We start from the raw sequence: 20,329 nt of genomic DNA, 5'->3' as shown, positions 1-20,329 counted from the left end.
ATGCACATTCTACCACCATTCTGCACTTGCTCAGCCTGTAGTTGAACAGCTCCTGACTACTGTCCAGGCGGCCTGTGTACGGCTTCATGAGCCATGGCATTAAGGGGTAGGCTGGGTCCCCAAGGATAGGGGGATATGGGCATTTCAACATCCCCAACAGTTATTTTCTGGTCTGGGAATAAAGTCCCTTCCTGCAGCTTTTGAAACAGACCAGAGTTCCTGAAGATGCGAGCGTCATGCACCTTTCCCGGCCATCCCACGTTGATGTTGGTGAAACGTCCCTTGTGATCCACCAGAGCTTGCAGCACTATCGAAAAGTACCCTTTGTGGTTTATGTACTCGGTGGCTTGGTGCTCCGGTGCCAAGATAGGGGTATGGGTTCCATCTATGGCCCCACCACAGTTAGGGAATCCCATTGCAGCAAAGCCATCCACTATGACCTGCACATTTCCCAGGGTCACTACCCTTGATATCAGCAGATCTTTGATTGCGTGGGCTACTTGCATCACAGCAGCCCCCACAGTAGATTTGCCCACTATAAATTATTCCCAACTGACCGGTAGCTGTCTGGCGTTGCAAGCTTCCACAGGGCTATCGCCACTCGCTTCTCAACTGTGAGGGCTGCTCTCATCTTGGTATTCATGCGCCTCAGGGCAGGGGAAAGCAAGTCACAAAGTTCCATGAAAGTGCCCTTACGCATGCGAAAGTTTCGCAGCCACTGGGAATCGTCCCAGACCTGCAACACTATGCGGTCCCACCAGTCTGTGCTTGTTTCCCGAGCCCAGAATTGGCGTTCCACAGCATGAACCTGCCCTATTAGCACCATGATGCATGCATTGGCAGGGCCCATGCTTTCAGAAAAATCTGTGTCCATGTCCTGATCACTCACGTGACCGCGCTGACGTCGCCTCCTCGCCCGGTATCGCTTTGCCAGGTTCCGGTGCTGCATATACTGCTGGATAATGCGTGTGGTGTTTAATGTGCTCCTAATTGCCAAAGTGAGCTGAGCGGCCTCCATGCTTGCCTTGGTATGGCGTCCGCACAGAAAAAAGGTGCGGAACGTTTGTCTGCCGTTGCTCTGACGGAGGGAGGGGTGACTGAGGACACGGCTTACAGGGTTGGCTTCAGGGAGCTAAAATCAACAAAGGGGGTGTCTTTACATCAAGGAGTATTTCAGGCAGGACTTCACGGAGGGTTCCAATAAGAAATGGTGCACCTAAGTTATCGTTCTTATTGGAACAAGGAGGTTAGCCTGGCCTCTGATTGATACATGGCTAGATTTACCTCTCTGCACCTTCTCTGTGAGTGACTGCAATGTGACCTAGAGGCATTCCTAGACACGGGAGGGGGGGAAGCAAATGAGTACAAAACAAATCTGGTCTATTTCTTGTTTTGATCCACTCCATCTATCTTTTACATCTTTGGCTGGCAGCAGACGGTGCAGAAGGACTGCATGCCATCCTCATCTCTTGCCTGCCTGGCAGAAGATGGTACAATATGACTGCTAGCAATCCTCATCTCTTGCCTGCCCGGCAGAAGATGGTACAGTACGACTGCTAGCAATCCGTATCGCCTGCCTGCTCACCATAAGACGGTTCAATAGGACTGACTGCAGGACTAAAGAGAATGACCTGGTCAAGTCACTCCAAATTTAGTCCCTGCGCCCATGTCTGTTCAGGCGCTCCCAGCCGACGTGGCCAGGAGCACCTCAGACATGACGATGACAGCTACCAGTCATACTGTACCGTCTGCTGCCACAAGGCAAGGGGTTGCTGCTACTGTGTAGCAATGCCGTACTGCGTCTGCCAGCACAGGAGTGATAGGGTGACGGTTACCTGAGCAGGCTCCATGCTTGCCGTGGTATGGCGTCTGCACAGGTAACTCAGGAAAAAAGGCGCGAAACGATTGTCTGCCCTTGCTTTCACGGAGGGAGGGAGGGAGGGAACGGGGGCCTGACGATATGTACCCAGAACCACCTGCGACAATGTTTTAGCCCCATCAGGCATTGGGATCTCAACCCAGAATTCCAATGGGCAGCGGAGACTGCGGGAACTGTGGGATAGCTACTCACAGTGCAACGCTCCGGAAGTCGACTGTAGCCTCGGTAGTGTGGAAGCGCTCCGCCGAGTTAATGCACTTAGAGCATTTTCTGTGGGGACACACACACTCGAATATATAAAACCGATTTTTAAAAAAACGACTTCTATAAATTTGACCTTTTCCGTAGTGTAGACATACCCTAAGTGTTTATGCCACTATTATTCTCTGTGGCTGAACTGTATCTCCCACGATGCACAATAATATACTTTCTTGCTGAGCTACCATGGTGCATTATGGCAGCCATAGTGTGGTTGGGAAACCTGACCTACATAGAAGAATGGGGACATGAGATATCTGAATAAAAGCATCAACACCAACATTTCTGAATTGAAAGTTTTCAGCCTTTGGTTGAAAACCAAAAACTTTCCAGTTTTCAGGTATTTAATTTTTAAATGAAAAGTCTAATTTTTCCACAGAAAGCAGAAACTTATCATGAAAAATTTTGTTTTGTGAAAGGCCCAATTTTCTGGCAAAAAAAAATATAAATCAGTTTTTAGTAGTAGTTGTACATTGATTTAGAGATTGCACCAGTTGCTGAAATAATCCTTTAGAGAACACCTTGAATTTGTACATGGCAAAGTATTATGGTGTATATCCTAAGTATTCTGACAATTTATTTATAGCCTTGTTTTACAATGGAAATTATATTGCAGACATTGCTGTATGAAGATTATATATGTTTTAACTAAACTTCTGAAATATTTGATATCCAAATGAGAAAGTTGGCAGACTATATGATAAACTAACAAGATATCTAAATGTATGTATGGGTGCGTCAGCATAATCATAAATTGAATCTTTGCTTTTGGCTTAAGACTTAAGCTTTTAGCAAGAAGGTTGTAAGAATCAGTTTCTTTACAATACTTCTGCTTCTGAGCAAGTCTTGGTTTAGCTGTTTTCTTGTTTCCCATCTTTCCTATAAATTTTTTTAATTGTAGGTGATTCAGAAAAAGACTTGTGATAAAAGCATGAAAAATGAACAAATTATTGTTCTGTAGGGGAGTCATACATTGTGATAAGCATGACTTGCCTGTCAAAGGTATCTGTAAAATAGAAAATAACAAGAATATATTACAATGATATAAAATTTTAAATTGAAGAAGAGATTCACAGTAACTTTCAATACTGAATTTTTTGCAGTGCAGTCTTTGATATTGGATGTCATTTATTTTTGCATACAGAAGTATGTTGACACTATTAACATTAAAAGGTTTGACCTTTCTGTACATGTAATGTCAGTATAACCTTGCTGGATCCTGTAGATTTCAGCACTGGTGTGGTTTTCATCCCAAACATGTTGGTATTCTAAATATGATTTATTTGGCTTTTCTTTTTCCATTAAGCAATTCTATTTTAATGCATTTTAGCTTAGCCTTAATTCAGTATAGGAATATCCCAAGCACATAGGGAAAAACACAATTAAGCATGGTATCTGTTTTATTTCATGCTACACAACAAATTTTGCACAAATCATACAGACTAGTTAGTGTTCACAGTGGATATATGGCATTTAGACTAATTATAGTAACTCACTCATATTTGTCCAATGCATGACTAACACACAGATATTTTACCAGAATTTTTAAATGTTATAGTAACTAGTTTTAACATAAAACTAGCCAACTATGAAATCCAGCTGTCAAATGAAATGAAAGGTTTCAGAGTAGCAGCCGTGTTAGTCTGTATCCGCAAAAAGAAAAGGAGTACTTGTGGCACCTTAGAGACTAACAAATATATTTGAGCATAAGCTTTCGTGAGCTCCAGCTCACTTCATCAGATGCATGCAGTGCATCCAATGAAGTGAGCTGAAGCTCACGAAAGCTTGTGCTCAAATAAATTTGTTAGTCTCTAAGGTGCCACAAGTACTCCTTTTCTTTTAATTGAAATGAAGTGGCAAAGAATATTGGGATGCATTTGACTTTCCAGAACATGTAGATATTCCCTATTTGATGTTGTGATTTTTTTTTCTAGACACTACCCAAAACAGTCCTTCACTACGGTGGCAGATACACCAGAAAACCTTCGTCTGAAGCAACAAAGTGAATTGCAAAGTCAGGTAATCATTGACTTTGTATTTTCTATTTCTTGTATTAGTTCTTGTATTTCACTAATATTAGATAATCAAGTCAATTTTTCTATCAGCTTCTCATTGCAGTATGAGTGTTCTTTTGGTATTAGGTTTCAGAGGAGTAGCCGTGTTAGTCTGCATCAGCAAAAACAACAAGGAGTCCTTGTGGCACCTTAGAGAAACAAATTTATTTGGCGTAAGCTTTCATGGGCAATAACCCGCTTCATCAGATGCATGGAGTGAAAAATACAGTAGGCAGGTGTAAATATACAGCACATGAAAAGATGAGAGTTGCCTTACCAAGTTGGGGGGTCAGTGCTAATGAGGCCAATTCAGTCAGGGTGGATGTAGCCCATTCCCAACAGTTGACAAGAAGGTGTGAGTATCAACAGAGGGAAAATTTCCTTTTGTGGTGATCCAACCATTCCCAGTCTTTATTCGGGCCTAATTTGATGGTGTCAAGTGTGCAAATTAATTCCAGTTCTGCAGTTTCTTTTTGAAGTTTTTTTTGTTGAAGAATGACTTTTAAGTCTGTTGTTGAGTGTCCAGGGGGATTGAAGTGCTCTCCTACTGGTTTTTGAATGTAACGATTCTTGACGTCTGGTTTGTGTCCATTTATTCTTTTGCATAGAAACTGTCCGGTTTGGCCAATGTACATGACAGAGGGGCATTGCTGGCACATGATGGCATATATCACAATGGTAGCTGTGCAGGTGAACGAGCCCCTGATGGAGTGGTTGATGTGGTTAGGTCCTGTGATGGTGTCCCTTGAACAGACATGAGGACAGAGTTGTCAGTGGGGTTTGTTGCAGGGATTGGTTCCTAAACAAAGACTGGGAGTGGCTAGGTCTCCACAAAAAGTAATTTCCCCTCTGTTGATACTCACACTTTCTTGTCAACTGTTGAGAATAGGCTACATCCACCCTGACTGAATTGGCCTCGTTAGCACTGGACCCCTCCCCCCACTTGGTAAGGCAACTCCCATCTTTTCACGTGCTGTATATTTATACCTGCCTACTGTATTGTTCACTCCATGCATCTGATGAAGTGGGTTATAACCCATGAAAGTTTATGCTCAAATAAATTTGTTAGTCTCTAAGGTGCCACAAGGACTCCTCGTTCTTTTGGTATTAGTGTTTAAAGGACTGTAATTCAGTTGAAAAATTATTTGTATGGCTTTGGAGTAGGGACTGACTTTTTCCATGTTTGGACAGTGCCTAGTACAATGGGGTCCTGGTTCATTACTAGGGTTAAGTGTTATGATAATACAAATAATAAATAATAATAATACCATGGCTAACTCAGGGAGCCCACTTCTGACCTTGTTAACACGGGTATTTACACCACTGTAATGTGATTGACCACCCTGCACTGAAAGTAGGGAGGCCATTGTCCAGGCTTGCCGGAGGAAGACAGTAGAGCTTTATGACAGTGGGAGGGAGGAGAACAAGATCAGAAACTGCTGCAGAAAGGTGGTGTTGGTTAGCTTTGCAACACCGACTCACCCCCTTGTAAGGGTGGAAGGCGTTAAAGGTGCAAGTGCTGGTGTTGGAAACCCCTTTCTCTATGCAGGAGGCAAGGCAGCACCCCCTCTCCCTCCCCCTCCTTGAGGTGTGATTATCAGGTGGGTTTGAACCTGCTGTGGACATTGTGCTAGATGCTCCTTTTTTTAGGGGGGGCTGGGAAGGAATTTTTTCCCTCACCACCATATTGGCTTGGGTGGAGTGGGGTTTTTTCACCTTCCTCACAGCGGATGTTAGGGAACACCTATTATGGTGAGCACAAAAGGTTTGGTAGGCTATATGTTGCAACTTATTTGGTAAGTGTGAGGCGGATGTCCAGTGCAGGTATTGCATAGGGAAGGCATCCAGTGACCAGATAAATGGCCTGATAAAGGACTTAAAAAGGAGGAGCTGGTTAAAGGAATGGAACGGTGTGAGGTTTGGGGTTCCTATGGTTGGAATGGCAGGGAGCCAACTCCCATTTCTTATAGCCCATCTTACCCCTCCTATGAAGGGGTGTGGATGGTTAGGTTCTGGCAATGGATTTGCTGGAGGGACCTGGATGGAAAAAGAGGGGGAGCTGGTGGAAGCCTCCCGCCCGGCTAATTACAAAACAAACAGGGTTTACCTGCACTGTACGCTTTTATTTGTCAGGTAGTCCCAGACATCTAATAATAAAGTTGCAGCCTGATTAAATCCTTATCAAGTGTTTCCTGTCCTCCTTTCGGTATAGCTGGACAATGTCATCACTTAAGTTATTCCTGAGTCACAAGAGTGTATGTAAGATCAGAATCAGGCCCAAGGGGTTCTTATGCACTAAGCAAACCACAAAATGTTGGCTCATTTCAGCCTACAGTAACACAGTTATTAAATATTTAGCTGCTCCTAATATTTGCTTGTCCTGGATGATTGCCTAAATGGTGGAGGTGGTCCCAATATATACCATAAGAATTCAGTATAAAGCTCTTTTTACTCAAGTTGCCATTAAAATATTACCAGTTAAAATTACCACAGCCAGGTTAATGAGAGGCATTAAAAATGCATAATAAAAGGAAAATACAAAGTTTGTTAATTGATACATAATTCTTTCACTCTACATAAACAAAATATGCACGTTTATTTGCTTATGGTATTCTATGGTATCTATAATCTCCAGTTTCCATTGTCATTCAGTTCTTAACATCTTGATATATTTGTTTTCAAATTATTTGTTTTCTTATTATTTGATTTTTATGCATTATTTGGAAATTGCCTTATATAAAACTATTGATCAGGCTTTACTGAACTTTATTCTTTTGATGGTTGGCTATTTGTGGGTGTATTTTTATCTTGCTACACTGAAATTTACTTGCAAATCTCACAGTACCAATAATTGGAGTAATGTGGCAAAAGCCCAGAAAGCAGAATTGAGAAGATATCTTTTAATGTTCTCCTCTTGGGAAGCTCTTTATAGAAGAATGGGTGAAGCAATGGGAATTGTAACGGAAAATGTTGGTGTCAATATTTACACTAATACATATGTGGAAGACTTAACATTTTTTTCTGGTGTGATTAAAGTTTGATCCATGGACCAAATATGGCCTACAGAAGTTCTGCCATGCGACATATGGATACTCTTATCTGTAAAGAGCAAAGTTCTGTGGAAGTTACATTTCATCTTGATTTAAGTAGCTTAGAGAGCTGCAGTTTGCTTATTTTTATTATGGTGCGGTGGCAGCAGCACCATAGTTAAAGTTGTATTACAGAGTTCAGTTTAACAGAAGCTTTAAACCTTTATTTTATAAAAACTTCTTTGAAATGGGTAAACCCAAAACATAGAATATAAATTTTGAGTCCTATTTGAACTTTTCATGGTGGATTGATGAAGATGAATTGATTCAGAAAGAATAATAAGATTTCTAAAGTTATTCCTTCTGCAGTTTTTTCACTGGATTTTCTCATTTTTCTTCATACCCTTTCTGCAAGAAATCTAAAACACCCTGGGACAAGTCCTTTGTCCACTTTGTTGCTTGTCACATGCAGATTCCCACAATATCAGTTATACATTGGTACAGATGCTCCCTGGGTTACGCAAGACCCGACTGACGCAAATCCGCACTTACGGAAAAAGTTCCGTAAGCTAGACATAGGAGGGGTTTTTTTTATTTGTTTTTTTTGCGTAATGGTTGGGTGTACGTTTCTGACATATGCAAAATTTGAGTTATGCAAGGCGTTCTGGAGCGGAACGATTGCATAAGTCGGTGAGTATCTGCACTATTGGTCTATAGTGATTTTATAACTTTTTAGCCATAACAGAAAAATGTCTGTGTTAAGCTGAACCCATTGAATTTGATGACAAATCTGATTTGTCATGAATGCCGTTACTCACTTCCAGAGGGAGGGGGAAAGTGGGAGAGAGACTGACTTTTTCCCGATTAAATGCCCTTCTAGCCTACAGGATTGTTCCCTGAGTTGGAAAAGAGGCGACAATAACTTCAAATCTCACCTCTTTTAACTGATGTTGAAATTCGCACGCAACTCACTACCTTTATTACTAACTAAAGCCATGAACCCCAACCTAGGAGGCAGTCAAGGAAGAGCTTCTGATAACTCTCTCCCACACCCATTTTTTAATAAACTTGCAGAGAACTTGTAAAAGGTCACTGCAAGCTCAGAACCCAGGTCTCTTACACTGCTACACTACGAAATTAGGTCGATTTTTTTACAAGTCAATTTTTAGAAATTGATTTTATACAGTTGATTGTGTATGTCCCCAGTAAGCGCATTAAGTTGGCGGAGTGCATCCTCAATACCTTGGCTAGCATTGATTCATGGAGCGGTACACTGTGGGTAGCTATCCCACAGTTCCCGCAGTCTCATTGGAATTCTGGGTTAAGCTCCCAATGCCTCATGGGGCCAAAACATTGAAGTACAGCCCTGCCACCCTTAAGCTATTCTTTGGGTACATGTCATCAGTCACTCCCCCCTCTCTCCGTGAAAGCAATGGCAGACAATAGTTTCGTGCCTTTTTTCCTGGGTTACCCGTAGAGATGCCATACCATGGCAAGCATGGAGCCAGCTCAGCTCACTGCTGCTCTTGTGAGCATTGTAAACACCTCACGCATTATCCTGGAGTACGTGCAGAACCAGGTTAAGAGATGCCAGCGTGAGGGTGTTTGTGATGAGGACATGGACACAGACGTTCCTGAAAGCATGGGCTGTGGCAATTGGGACATCATAGTGGCAGCGGGGCTGGTTGATACAGTGGAACGCCGATTCTGGGCCCGGCAAAGAAGCATAGACTGGTGGGAATGTATAGTCTTGCAGGTATGGGATGATTCACAGTGGCTGCAGAACTTTCGCACAAGTAAGGCCACTTTTCTTGAACTTTGTGAGTTGCTTTCCCCTACCCTGAAGCACAGGGATACCAAGATGAGAGCTGCCCTGACAGTTGAGAGCGAGTAGTGATAGCCCTGTGGAAGCTTGCAGTGCCTGACTGTTACCAGTCAGTCGGGAATCAGTTTGGAGTGGGCAAGTCTACTGTGGGGACTGCTGTGATCTAAGTAGCCAATGCAATCACTGACATGCTGCTTTCAACGGTAGTGACTCTGGGAAATGTGCAGGTCATACTGGATGGCTTTGCTGCAGTGGGGTTCCCTCACTGTGGTGGGGTGATAGAATGCATATCCCTATCTTGGCACTGGACCACCTTGCCAACCAGTACGTAAACCGCAAGGGGTACTTCTCAATGGTGCTGCAAGCACTGGTGGATCACAAGGAACGTTTCACTGACATCAATGTTGGATGGCTGGGAAAGGTGCATGATGCTCGCATCTTTAGGAACTCAGTGTTGTTCGAGCAGCTGCAAGAAGGAACTTACTTCCCAGACCAGAAAATTACCATTGGGGATGTTGAAATGCCAATAGTTATCCTTGGGGACCCAGCCTACGCCTTGCTCCGATGGCTCATGAAGCCATACACAAGCAGCATGGACAGCAGTAAGGAGCAGTGCAACTATAGGCTGAGCAAGTGCAGAATTGTGGTAGAATGTGCCTTTGGCGTTTAAAACTTTGGCACAGTTTGCTGAGTAGGTTAGACCTCAGCGAAAGCCATATTCTCACTATTATTGCTGCATGCTGTGTGCTTCATAATATCTTTGAGAGTAAGGGGGAGACGTTTATGACAGGGTGGGAGGTTGAGGCAAATCGACTGGCGGCTGATTTTGAGCAGCCAGACACCAGGGCTATTAGAAGAGCACAGCTAGGCGCACTGCGCATCAGAGAGGCTTTGAAAAACAGTTTCATGACTGGCCTGGCTATGGTGTGACAGCTGTGTGTGTTTCTCCTTGCTGCAAACCGCCCCCCTTTGTTGATTTTAATTCCCTGTAAGCCAGCCACCCTCCCACCTTGGATCACAGCTGGCAAAGGAAATAAAGTAACTATTGTTTTGAAACCATGCATTCTTTCTTTATTAATTTTAAAAAAAATGAGATAATTGACAAGGTAGCCCGGGTGGGGTGCGGTGCAGGAGGAGGGAAGGACAAGGCCACATTGCTTATTATAGCCACACTACAAATCAAAACTGTTCTGTTGCTTGGGCCATCCTCTGGAGTGGAGTTGCTGGGTGCCCAGAGCCTTCCCCCGTGTTCTTGGGCATCTGGGTGAAGAGGGTATGCAACTTGGGGAAGAGGGCAAGCGGTTATACGATGGATTCAGTGGGGGTCTGTGCTCTTGTTGGCTTTCCCACAGCTCCAACAGATGCTTCATCATGTCCGCTTGCTCCCCCAAGAGACACTTCATCATGTCTGTTTATTCCCCCATTAGTCTCAACGTCGCGTTCTGCCTCTGCTCTCCGTGCTCACTTAATTCTTTCCTGGCCTTTGCAACTGAATGCCTCCATGCATTAAGCTGTGCCCTATAAGTGCGGGAGAACTGCATGAGCTTGGCAAACATGTCATCGTGAGTGCGTTTTTTTCGCCTTCTAATCTGCGATAACCTCAGGAACGAAGATGATGGGGGAGCATAGAAACATTTGCACCTGGGGGAATATAAAAAGGGATTGTAAAATTTAAGATGATACATTTCTGAGAACAAAAGGGAGACTCTTTCACAGTGAATCAAGCAATTCATAGCACATGTGCTTTAGGTACAAGGTCACCTTCTGCCTTTTATATTGAGCGCCTGTCAGTATGATGACACACCACAAATGGCTGGGCAACAGAATTTGGTTTCCAGGCAGCCTTGGTAAGCCTTTTGGTACGCGGAGTTGGCTTCTTCCGCCTTCATAACATGTGGGAATGGTTTCAAACTGCAGCACCATCCTTTCCCATAGCAAGCAATGCCAGTTGGGTTTCACATTTAAAAAGAGGGGCTGTGGTTTTCGGGTGGATGTGCAGCACACACCTCCCTCCATGCCACCGCGTGGCTATTCTCTGGGATTATCCCTTCACCTCTCCCCCCACCCCGTGGCTATTCTCCCAGATTATCCCTTTTAGCCAAGTGCAAACAACCCAGCATGAACGGGGTCCTTTTACTGTTCCCTTACAAAAATTCCCCTATTTCAACCAGGTGACCCTGAATATCACTCTCTTGAGGCTAACACAGAAAGATATAGACCAAATGTTGCTTGAATGCAACCAAAACCCAGGACCATTCGCTGCCATGCTTTGTGCTGCAATGATTCCAGACTACTTGCTACTGGCTTGACGTGGTAAAGTGTCCTACCGTGGAGGACGAAATAAGGCAGCTCTCCCCAGAAACCTTCTGCAAGGGCTTTCAGAGTACTTCCAGGAAAGCTTCATGGAGATGTCCCTGGAAGATTCCCTCTCCATCCTCAGACACGTTAACAGACTTTTCCAGTAGCTGTACTGTCTGCGAATGCATCCCAATTGCTCAGGGTCAAACAAACATTAAGCACTATTGCTTTTAAACCCTGTACTATAGTTACAAATGTGCACCCACCAGAGCTGCCTTCTCCAACTTCAGGGTCAGGGATCCCACCTTGGGAGGGTACTGGCTCCAGGGTGATGAAGAGGTCCTGGCTGCCGGGGAGAACAGATTCACCGCTTGCCTGCTGTGCATTCTCATCCTCTTCCTCATTCACAAAATCCTCCTCCCTGTTGCGTGAGACTCCCCCCTTTCAGGTGTCCACGGACAGTGGTGGGGTAGTGGTAGGGTCCCCCTCTAGAATGCCATGCAGCTGATCATAGAAGCGACATGTATGGGGCTGTCAAGGTTCCTCCCCCACTCTGAACTCTAGCGTGCAGATGTGGGGACCTGCATGAAAACCTCCTAAGCTTACTTTTACTAGCTTAGGTTAAAACTTCCCCAAGGTACAAATTAATTTTATCCTTTGTCTTTGGAATATCCACTGCCACCACCAAACTCTAACTTGGTTTACTGGGAAACGTAGTTTGGACACGTCTTTCCCCCCAAAATCCTCCCAACCCTTGCACCCCACTTCCTGGGAAAGGTTTGGTAAAAATCTTCACCAATTTGCATAGGTGACCACAGACCCAAACCCTTGGATCTGAGAACAATGAAAAAGCATTGTTTTCTTACAAGAAGACTTTAATAGAAATAGAAGTAAATAGAAGTAAAGGAATCACCTCTGTAAAATCAGGATGGTAGATACCTTACAGGGTAATTAGATTCAAAACATAGAGAATCCCTCTAGGCAAAACCTTAAGTTACAAAAAAGACACACAGACAGAAACAGTCATTCTATTCAGCACAGTTCTTTTCTCAGCCATTTAAAGAAATCATAATCTAGCACATACCTAGCTAGATTACTTACTAAAAGTTCTAAGACTCCATTCCTGGTCTATCCCCGGCAAAAGCAGCGTACCGACAGACACAGACCCTTTGTTTCTCTCCCTCCTCCCAGCTTTTGAAAGTATCTTGTCTCCTCATTGGTCATTTTGGTCAGGTGCCAGCGAGGTTACCTTTAGCTTCTTAACCCTTTACAGGTGAGAGGATTTTTCCTCTGGCCAGGAGGGATTTTAAAGGGGTTTACCCTTCCCTTTATGTTTATGACAGTGGCTCTGACCCGGAGCGACCGTTTGCCTCCTTTGTCTTTTGGTAAGCTTGCCTGAGCTCCTTAACTTTCATGCGGCACTGCTGTGTGTCCCTGGTGTAGCCTCTCTTCACCAGGCCCTGTGCGATTTTGGCATATATATTAGCATTTCTTCTTTTTGATTGAAGTTCGGCCTGCACAGATTCTTCTCCCCATACAGCAATCAGATCCAGTATCTCCCTTTTGGTCCATGCTGGAGCTTATTTGCAATTCTGGGGGGACTGCATGGTCACCTGTGCTGCTGAGCTCGCCACGCTGACCAAACAGGAAATGAAATTCAAAATTTCCTGTGTACCTGGCTAGTACATCGGAGTTTAAAGTGCTGTCCAGAGCGGTCACATTGGAGCACTCTGGGATAGCTCTCGGAGGTCAATACTGTCACACTGCATCTGCACTACCCCAAATTCGATCCAGCAAGGTCGATTTTAGCGCTACTCCCCTCGCCGGGAAGGAGAACAGAAGTCAATTTTAAGAGCCCGTTAGGTTGATGGAATAGAGTTGGTTGTGTAGACGCAGTCATTTTAAAATCGACCTAAAGTGGTTAAATTCGACCTAACCCCATAGTGTAAACCAGGGCTTATACGACAAGCCCTCATCTTATCCACTGCATCGCACTGTCTTGTAGAGCGTCTAAACCAGTTTTAGTTATTCTGTTTCTTACCACTATGGACCAAATAAAGAAAGCCTTTGACAAGGTGTGTCAGCAACAGCTCTTAAGTAAAGTAAGCAGTCATGAGATAAAAGGGAAGGTCCTCTCATGGATCAGTAACTGGTTAAAATAGGAAACAAAGGGTCAGAAAATAAATAGTCAGTTTTCAGAATGGAGAGGTGTAAACAGTGGTGTCCCCCAGGGGTCTGTACTGGGCCCAATCCTATTCAACATATTCCTAAATGATCTGGAAAAAGGGGTAAACAGTGAGGTGGCAAAATTTGCAGATGATACAAAACTACTCAAGATAGTTAAGTCCCAGGTAGACTGCGAAGAGCTACAAAAAGCGCTCTCAAAACTGGGTGACTGGGGAAGAAAATGGCAGATGAAATTCAATGTTGGTAAATGCAAAGTAATGCACACTGGAAAACATAATCCCAGCTGTACATATAAAATGATGGGATCTAAATTAGCTGCTACCACTCAAGAAAGAGATCTTGGCGTCGTGGATAATTCTCTGAAAACATCCACTCAATGTGCAGCAGCAGCAGTCAAAAACGTGAACAGATTGTTGGGAATCATTAAGAAAGGGTAGATAATAAGACAGAAAATATATTGCCTTGATATAAATCCATGGTATGTCCACATCTCAAAAAAGGTATTAGAATCGGAAAATGTTCAACAAAGGGCAACAAAAATGATTAGGGGTATGGAACTGCTGTCATATGAGGAGAGATTAATAAGACGGGGACTTTTCAGCTTGGAAAAGATGACTCGGGGATATGATAGAGGATTATAAAATCATAACTGGTGTGATGAAAGGAAATAAGGAAGAGTTATTTACTCATAACACAAGAACTAGGGGTCACCAAATGAAATTAATAGGCAGCAGATTTAAAACAAACAAAAGGAAGTATTTTTTCGTACAATGCACGGTCAATATGTGGAACTCCTTGCCAGAGAATGTTGTCAAGGCCAATACTATAACAGGGTTCAAAAGAGAACTAGATAAGTTCATGGAGGATAGGTCCATCAGTGGCTATTGGTTAGGATGCACAGGGATGTTCCTAGCCTCTGTTCGCCAGAAGCTGGGAATGGGCTTGAATGGGATGGATCACTTGGTTGATTACCTGTTCTGTTCATTCCTTCTGGGGCACATGGCATTGGCCACTGTCAGAAGACAGGATACTGGGCTAGATGGACCTTTGGTCTAACCCAGTATGGCCATTATTATGTTCTTAGTGAAGCAGTTGTGAGAGAAAAATGTATCCTCCCCACACTGGTTGACTTCTTTCTGAAAGAGAAAGTAGCTACAGTATTCTCCAAACTGGATGCCTTGAGCAGATTCTGGGAAATTCCTTAAGTCAAAGAAAGTGCTAACCTGGCTACATCTATCCAACCCTTTGAGAGATTTTGCTTTCCAAGATTACCTTTTGTGATTACCAGTACACCTGAGATTTTCCAAAGAAAGATGGAAGAAGTGTTAACAAGCACAAATGAAGTTGTAGTTTTCATGTACAATAGTCTTATATATGGATCATTGATGGAAGAAAACAACAAACCCTCCATAGAGTTTTAAGCCTAATCAATTAGTCTGTACTGAAACCACAAGGAAAAATGCATTTTCCGTCTACCCCAAATTGAGTTTTTGGGACAGACAAACACAGCTCGGAGAAGGTAAAAGCAGTTTGAGAATTGAATGCACCAACTTATGAACCAGAACTGAGAAGTACATTTTGAATGGTCATTTCGTTGCTATGAACAAAACCTTTTTTGCTGTGGCAAAACCACTGAATGAAGTGTTAAAATCCAACACATCTTGGCTAGGGGGCCAAATCAAAGTGCCTTCAAAAAGGTAAAAGAAATAATCTCAACATCTCCAGCTGCCAAGATCTACAATGTGAACAATTCCACAGTGGTCAATGCAGATGTAGCCAGCTATGGCTAGGTAGTGTATTGTTGCAGCAACATTGTTCTGAGCGGAAGCCAGTTGCATTTTGCTCTTGCCTGCTCAGAGAAGCAGAAAAACGTGATACAGCGGGGCCAGGGAGCAGTGGGAGTGTGGTAGAGGGGACATATATAAACTGTAGGCTACTTAAGGTGTGGTTCCCTTCAGACTAGGGAAGGTTATTCCAGGTTAATTGGAGCACCTGTAGTCTATTAAGGCCCTGTCAGGAACCTAATAAAAGCCCCTGCTTCAGGCAGACAGGGTGGTGTGAGGAAGGAGAGAGGACTGGAGTTTGGAGGTCTGTTGCTGAGAATTGAAAGACCAGAGACGGGAGGAAGGGAGACCCTGCCCTAGCAAGGCAGGGAGACTCCCTCCCACAGCATTAAGGACTGAGGGTAACCCTACCCAAGGGGGAAGAGGGTAAGAAACCGGCCGTGGTTGAGAGGGGCTGGGGCTCAGAGTGAGGAGCAAACCCAGGCCCCTTCCCTGCTTCCTTCCTCTACCACTTCCCCAGGCCACTAGCGGAGCCCTCAGCGTCCCAAGAGCAGGGACAAGGGGTGGTGTCCTAGCCCTTCCCGCCAAGAAAAGCATGGGATCCACCATACCATACCATACCCACCATACGGTTCTTTTTCCACAAACAATGTACAGAGACTGAAAAGCAGTACCTGGCAAGTGTATAGGCATGTGAGAACTTTGTGGACTGGATTAGTTTACACTGATAACAGACTATAAACTGCTTGTAACCCTCATCAATGGAAAAGACCTGGATAAAGCACTGCTAGGACGCCAGTGTCTATCGCGAAGGTTAATGTTGTTTAACCCAATTGCTAAACATGTTCCTGGGAAAAATCTGATAGTAGCAGGCACTCTGTCATGAAGCCCATCATTACACTCAACTAGCTGTGAGCTTGAAGATGATGCAGAGGCTACGTGGATGCTGTGGACACATCCAGACCGGTGTTGGAAAAGAGACTACTCCAGCTACAAAACGCAACCTCAACAAACCTGCAACTTCATGAAGTTCTAAGTTACATTACAGGCAGCTGACGCAAGTATCTAAGGGTATGTCTACGTAGCAGTTAAACACCCACTACTGGCCTTGGTCAGCTGACTTGGGCTTGCAGGGCTTTGGCTGCAGGGTTGTAAAATTATGGGGTTGACATTCAGGCTCGGGTGAGAGCCCGAGCTCTGGGGCCCTGCAAGGAGGGAGGATCCCAGAGCCTGTGCTCCAGCCAAAGCCTGAAGTCTATACCTGCAGTCTGCGAGCCCAAGGCAGCTGACATGGGCCAGTCATGAGTGTTTTTAATTGCTGTGTAGACCTACCCTAAGGGACACTAAGTGACAAGAGACTACTTTGCAGTGCATGAACATGAAGTGAGTCAAATGGACTCATGATTAAAGGCAATTGCATCGTAATTCCAAATAAAATGAGAGGAGAAGTCCTAAATCTAATTCATGAAGGACATCAAAGATTATCTAAATGCCATGAACAGGCCAACTAGTGAGTGTGGTGGCTGGACATCAACAAGGATATAAAGCATAAAGTGTCTGCATGTGAATGTTGCAGAACTAATAGGCCAGCACAACACAAAGAACCTTAACTAACAACAACACCTTTACCAGACAGACCTTGGAAGAGACTAGTTGCAGATTTATGCAGATTCAGAGATCACCATTACCTAGTCGCTGTGGACTGTTTTTCCAGATATATAGAAATAACGTACTTGAAAGACATAACATGTTGCAGTGCTCACATTATTATTCCAGAACAAGTAGTGATGGACAATGGACCACAATTCACTGCAGCAGAATTTGTCAATCTGAACAAAATATTATTTTGAAAATATTACTAGCAGCCCACATTACCCACAAGTGAATGGAGAGGCTCAGAGTGCTGTACAGAGAGCCAAGAAAATCCTGCACCAGGGAGATCCATTCTTTTCTCTTCTGAGTTACAGATCGACACCAATAGTGGTTACTGGATATAGTCCAACACTACTCCCGATGGGAAGACAATGCAGAACTACTTTTCCAACTTTGCAACTATCTCCAAAGTGGCCAGATGTGAAAAGAGTAGCCAAATTAGATAAAAAGGCTGAAAGAGCTTATGAACACTTCTACAACAGACATCACTCGGTTAGAGAACTTTCAGGCCTAGATCCTGGTGACTGTATTTGTGTTAAATTGGATGGAGAAAAGGGATGGACAACTCAAAGAAAAGGAATTCAGTGCTCAGAGCATGTATAATTGCTTTAAGCAATTTAGTTGGGGATTGGTCCCACTTTGAGCAGGGGATTGGACTAGATGACCTCCTGAAGTCCCTTCCAACCCTGATATTCTATGATTCTATGATAATTGAGACTGACAGTGGAGAGTTCAACAAAAACCATTGACATCTACAGTTTGTTCTTCAGAAGAAACAATTGACAGAGCAAACTCTACAGGTGGTGGATGCAGACCAAGACAACAACTCAAGGATTCTGGACTAACCCACAGCCTATTGTTGCAACTAATGGACAGCCAGATGACCAAGTTGTTACGTGTTCGGGTTGTGTAATTAGAAAACTAGTATGATTCAGAGACATTTAACAGATTGATACATACTAAACTTCAGAGACAGTATGATAGTGTAAATATTGTAAATGGTAGGAATGTAGAACTTGAACGGGAGGTGTAATGGAATTTTAAACTGTATTATACTGTCCAGACACTAAGTAGCATTGTGCATAAAACATTACAACCAGTGTTCTACAGCTAGTTGTGAAACACACTGGGAAAGTATGTCATGTCGTCCTGCAGTGGCTGGTTTCCTAAAGTGTTAGTAATTAATTCTTTAGCTCAAGTAAGGGTTTAAACTGGGGATCTCAAGGTCAGTGGATTCACCTGCTGCTCTCTATATATGTGGCTGGCAAGGTTACATGTTATTCATACAGGGAGAAATACTGCTTTCAATAAGATTTGGTACATTAGAACTATCATAACTTGTAAATTATGGTGTCAGTCACCAAAATACACATGCTTTACACTGTAGTCATTTCTCACATATTTTGTTCAAAGTGTGTGTTGTATGTCCCCCTTTGTGCCCAATCTGCAGAGGATATGAGCCTGTGACAGCTATCAGCTTGGAAATTTGGCTCCTTAGTAAAAGCTGTAAAGCCTCATTCTTTTAACTCTAAAGTTTAATTCCCATTGTTGGTTAGCAACGGCAGCTGTCCCATTTGCAGATGTCCCACGTTGGCATGTTTGTACATTGAGAATGGTCCTTCATAGTGGCAGGGATGGGGGAACCAGTGGATGGGAGAGTGCAGACCTGCTGGGGTAATAATGCAGGCACATGAACCCAGCTGATACAGCTGCTTGTTTCAGGAAACAAGTGTTGACAAAGACGCCTTCATGGAGGTTCCTTCCTGCTGATAGCTTATGATGCCATTTCTGAACATGGAGGATTGCTTTTGTTGTGCTTACCCTCAGTAGCTTTAATTGAGGATAAAATATTGCAGATAAAGAGTTTACCTAGGCACACCATGGACTCTCACATGGTTCAGGATGGTCGACAAAATCAGGAGTGGCTTCAGCAGTGCAGTTTCCCTCCGATTCCCGGACAGGTGCAGTCCCCCTTCTCCCTGACTCTGGGGAGCCATCCACTAATGAGATACAGAGGTTACCTATAGGGTTCTTATGTGAAACAAGACCAACTCAAAAGGAATTAAAAGTTGTTCATATCTAATCAGTGTTTGGTACCCTCTGTAAGATTAGTTTGGTAGGGCTCAGTTCTAGATCCCATTTCACAAATTCATCAACATCACTGCACAAAAGGTCAGTCTTTGCCAGAACTGAATGAGCATAGAGACTGAAATACTCCTATTGCCCTTAGAGGAAGCCCACCCCCATCAGCTTTGAAGCATGCTGGCAGGGCAGTTTACGTGGGGGAGCTTGGTTAGCCACTGTCCTGTATATGTAGAGGGCTTCATTCACCGGGGCCATCAAAGCGATGCCTTTCTCCAGCACTAAATCCACACTTGTCTTTTTTTTAAGCTGGAGTTTACATTTACATGCAACTGAGCTCAATAACAATTTGCATAAAATGTCAGACATGGACAAGTTTTGGATGCTATGAAAAAAAGCTTGTCTTAGATGACACCTTCCTTCTGCAGACAAGAAAAAGCTTATGGTTGCCATTTACTAGTGGGGTGTGGTTGCACAAAGTTCCAGTGTAAAATTTATCTACTTCTAAAATTGGCATAACCCTCGATCATCATTCACTTTATAACAGAACCATGGCAGCACCTCAAAGCTCTATGAAGTGCCCTGTTTTGTAAATTGCTTTGATGTTGAAATAAAGTTTCCAAGAACTTAAGAGAACCTCTTTTGAATCTTGTCACAAAATAGAATTATAATGTTTGAGTAATATAAGAATTTAGGAATTGCCATTCTGGATCAGATCGGCAATACATTTAGTCCAAGATCCTGTCTCCAACAGTGGCTAGTATCCGATGCATCTTCAGAAGAAATTGCAAGAACCCCACATTACATGGATATGATATAATTTGCCCCCAGGAAGATCTCATTCCATCTGAATATTGTGCACTGGAAACTTCCCTTTATGTGGGACAGGAAAAAACCCCACATGAAACCCAGATTAACTGGTGGGAATCAGCCTATTGCTGTCACACAGTAACAATTAGTGGTGCTTGGGTCCCTTGCCAGTGCAGTTACAATTTCTGCAGGCAAATGAAATGAATTCTATGGTAGGCAACTTAAGAAAACCCACATTGGCTTCTGAGTAAGAAGACCAGTGAATGTGGAATGCTTTTCTCATAAATATTCTGGCACTCTAGTTTCTGTGTAAACATCTCTAATGTTTGTGGTATCTGCTGGAGTTCAGGCTTTTAAAAAATCCATGGCTATAGAAGTTATTTCCTTTACAAAACAATGCATGCAGGAATAGGGCAGCACCATCACACACTGTACAACCCCAAAGACACATGTTTTTGTTTTTCATTTAA

At 43.5% G+C, this 20,329-nt stretch overlaps 1 protein-coding gene across 3 annotated transcripts in view; it reads left to right on the top strand.

The window, feature by feature from the left end:
• LOC144260728 (LIM zinc-binding domain-containing Nebulette) overlaps window positions 1–20,329 on the top strand; it is a 408,056-nt gene that overhangs the window by 147,960 nt on the left and 239,767 nt on the right. For all 3 annotated transcript variants that reach the window (XM_077809449.1, XM_077809448.1, XM_077809447.1), the window contains exon 3: window positions 4,072–4,156. In XM_077809449.1, coding sequence (XP_077665575.1) covers window positions 4,072–4,156 — 85 coding nt within the window. The remainder of the gene's footprint in view (window positions 1–4,071; window positions 4,157–20,329) is intronic.

This window comes from Eretmochelys imbricata, chromosome 2 (genome assembly GCF_965152235.1).
Source record: "Eretmochelys imbricata isolate rEreImb1 chromosome 2, rEreImb1.hap1, whole genome shotgun sequence".
NCBI classification, from domain to species: Eukaryota; Metazoa; Chordata; order Testudines; family Cheloniidae; genus Eretmochelys; species Eretmochelys imbricata.
This window is presented reverse-complemented; position numbering and strand designations above follow the sequence as displayed.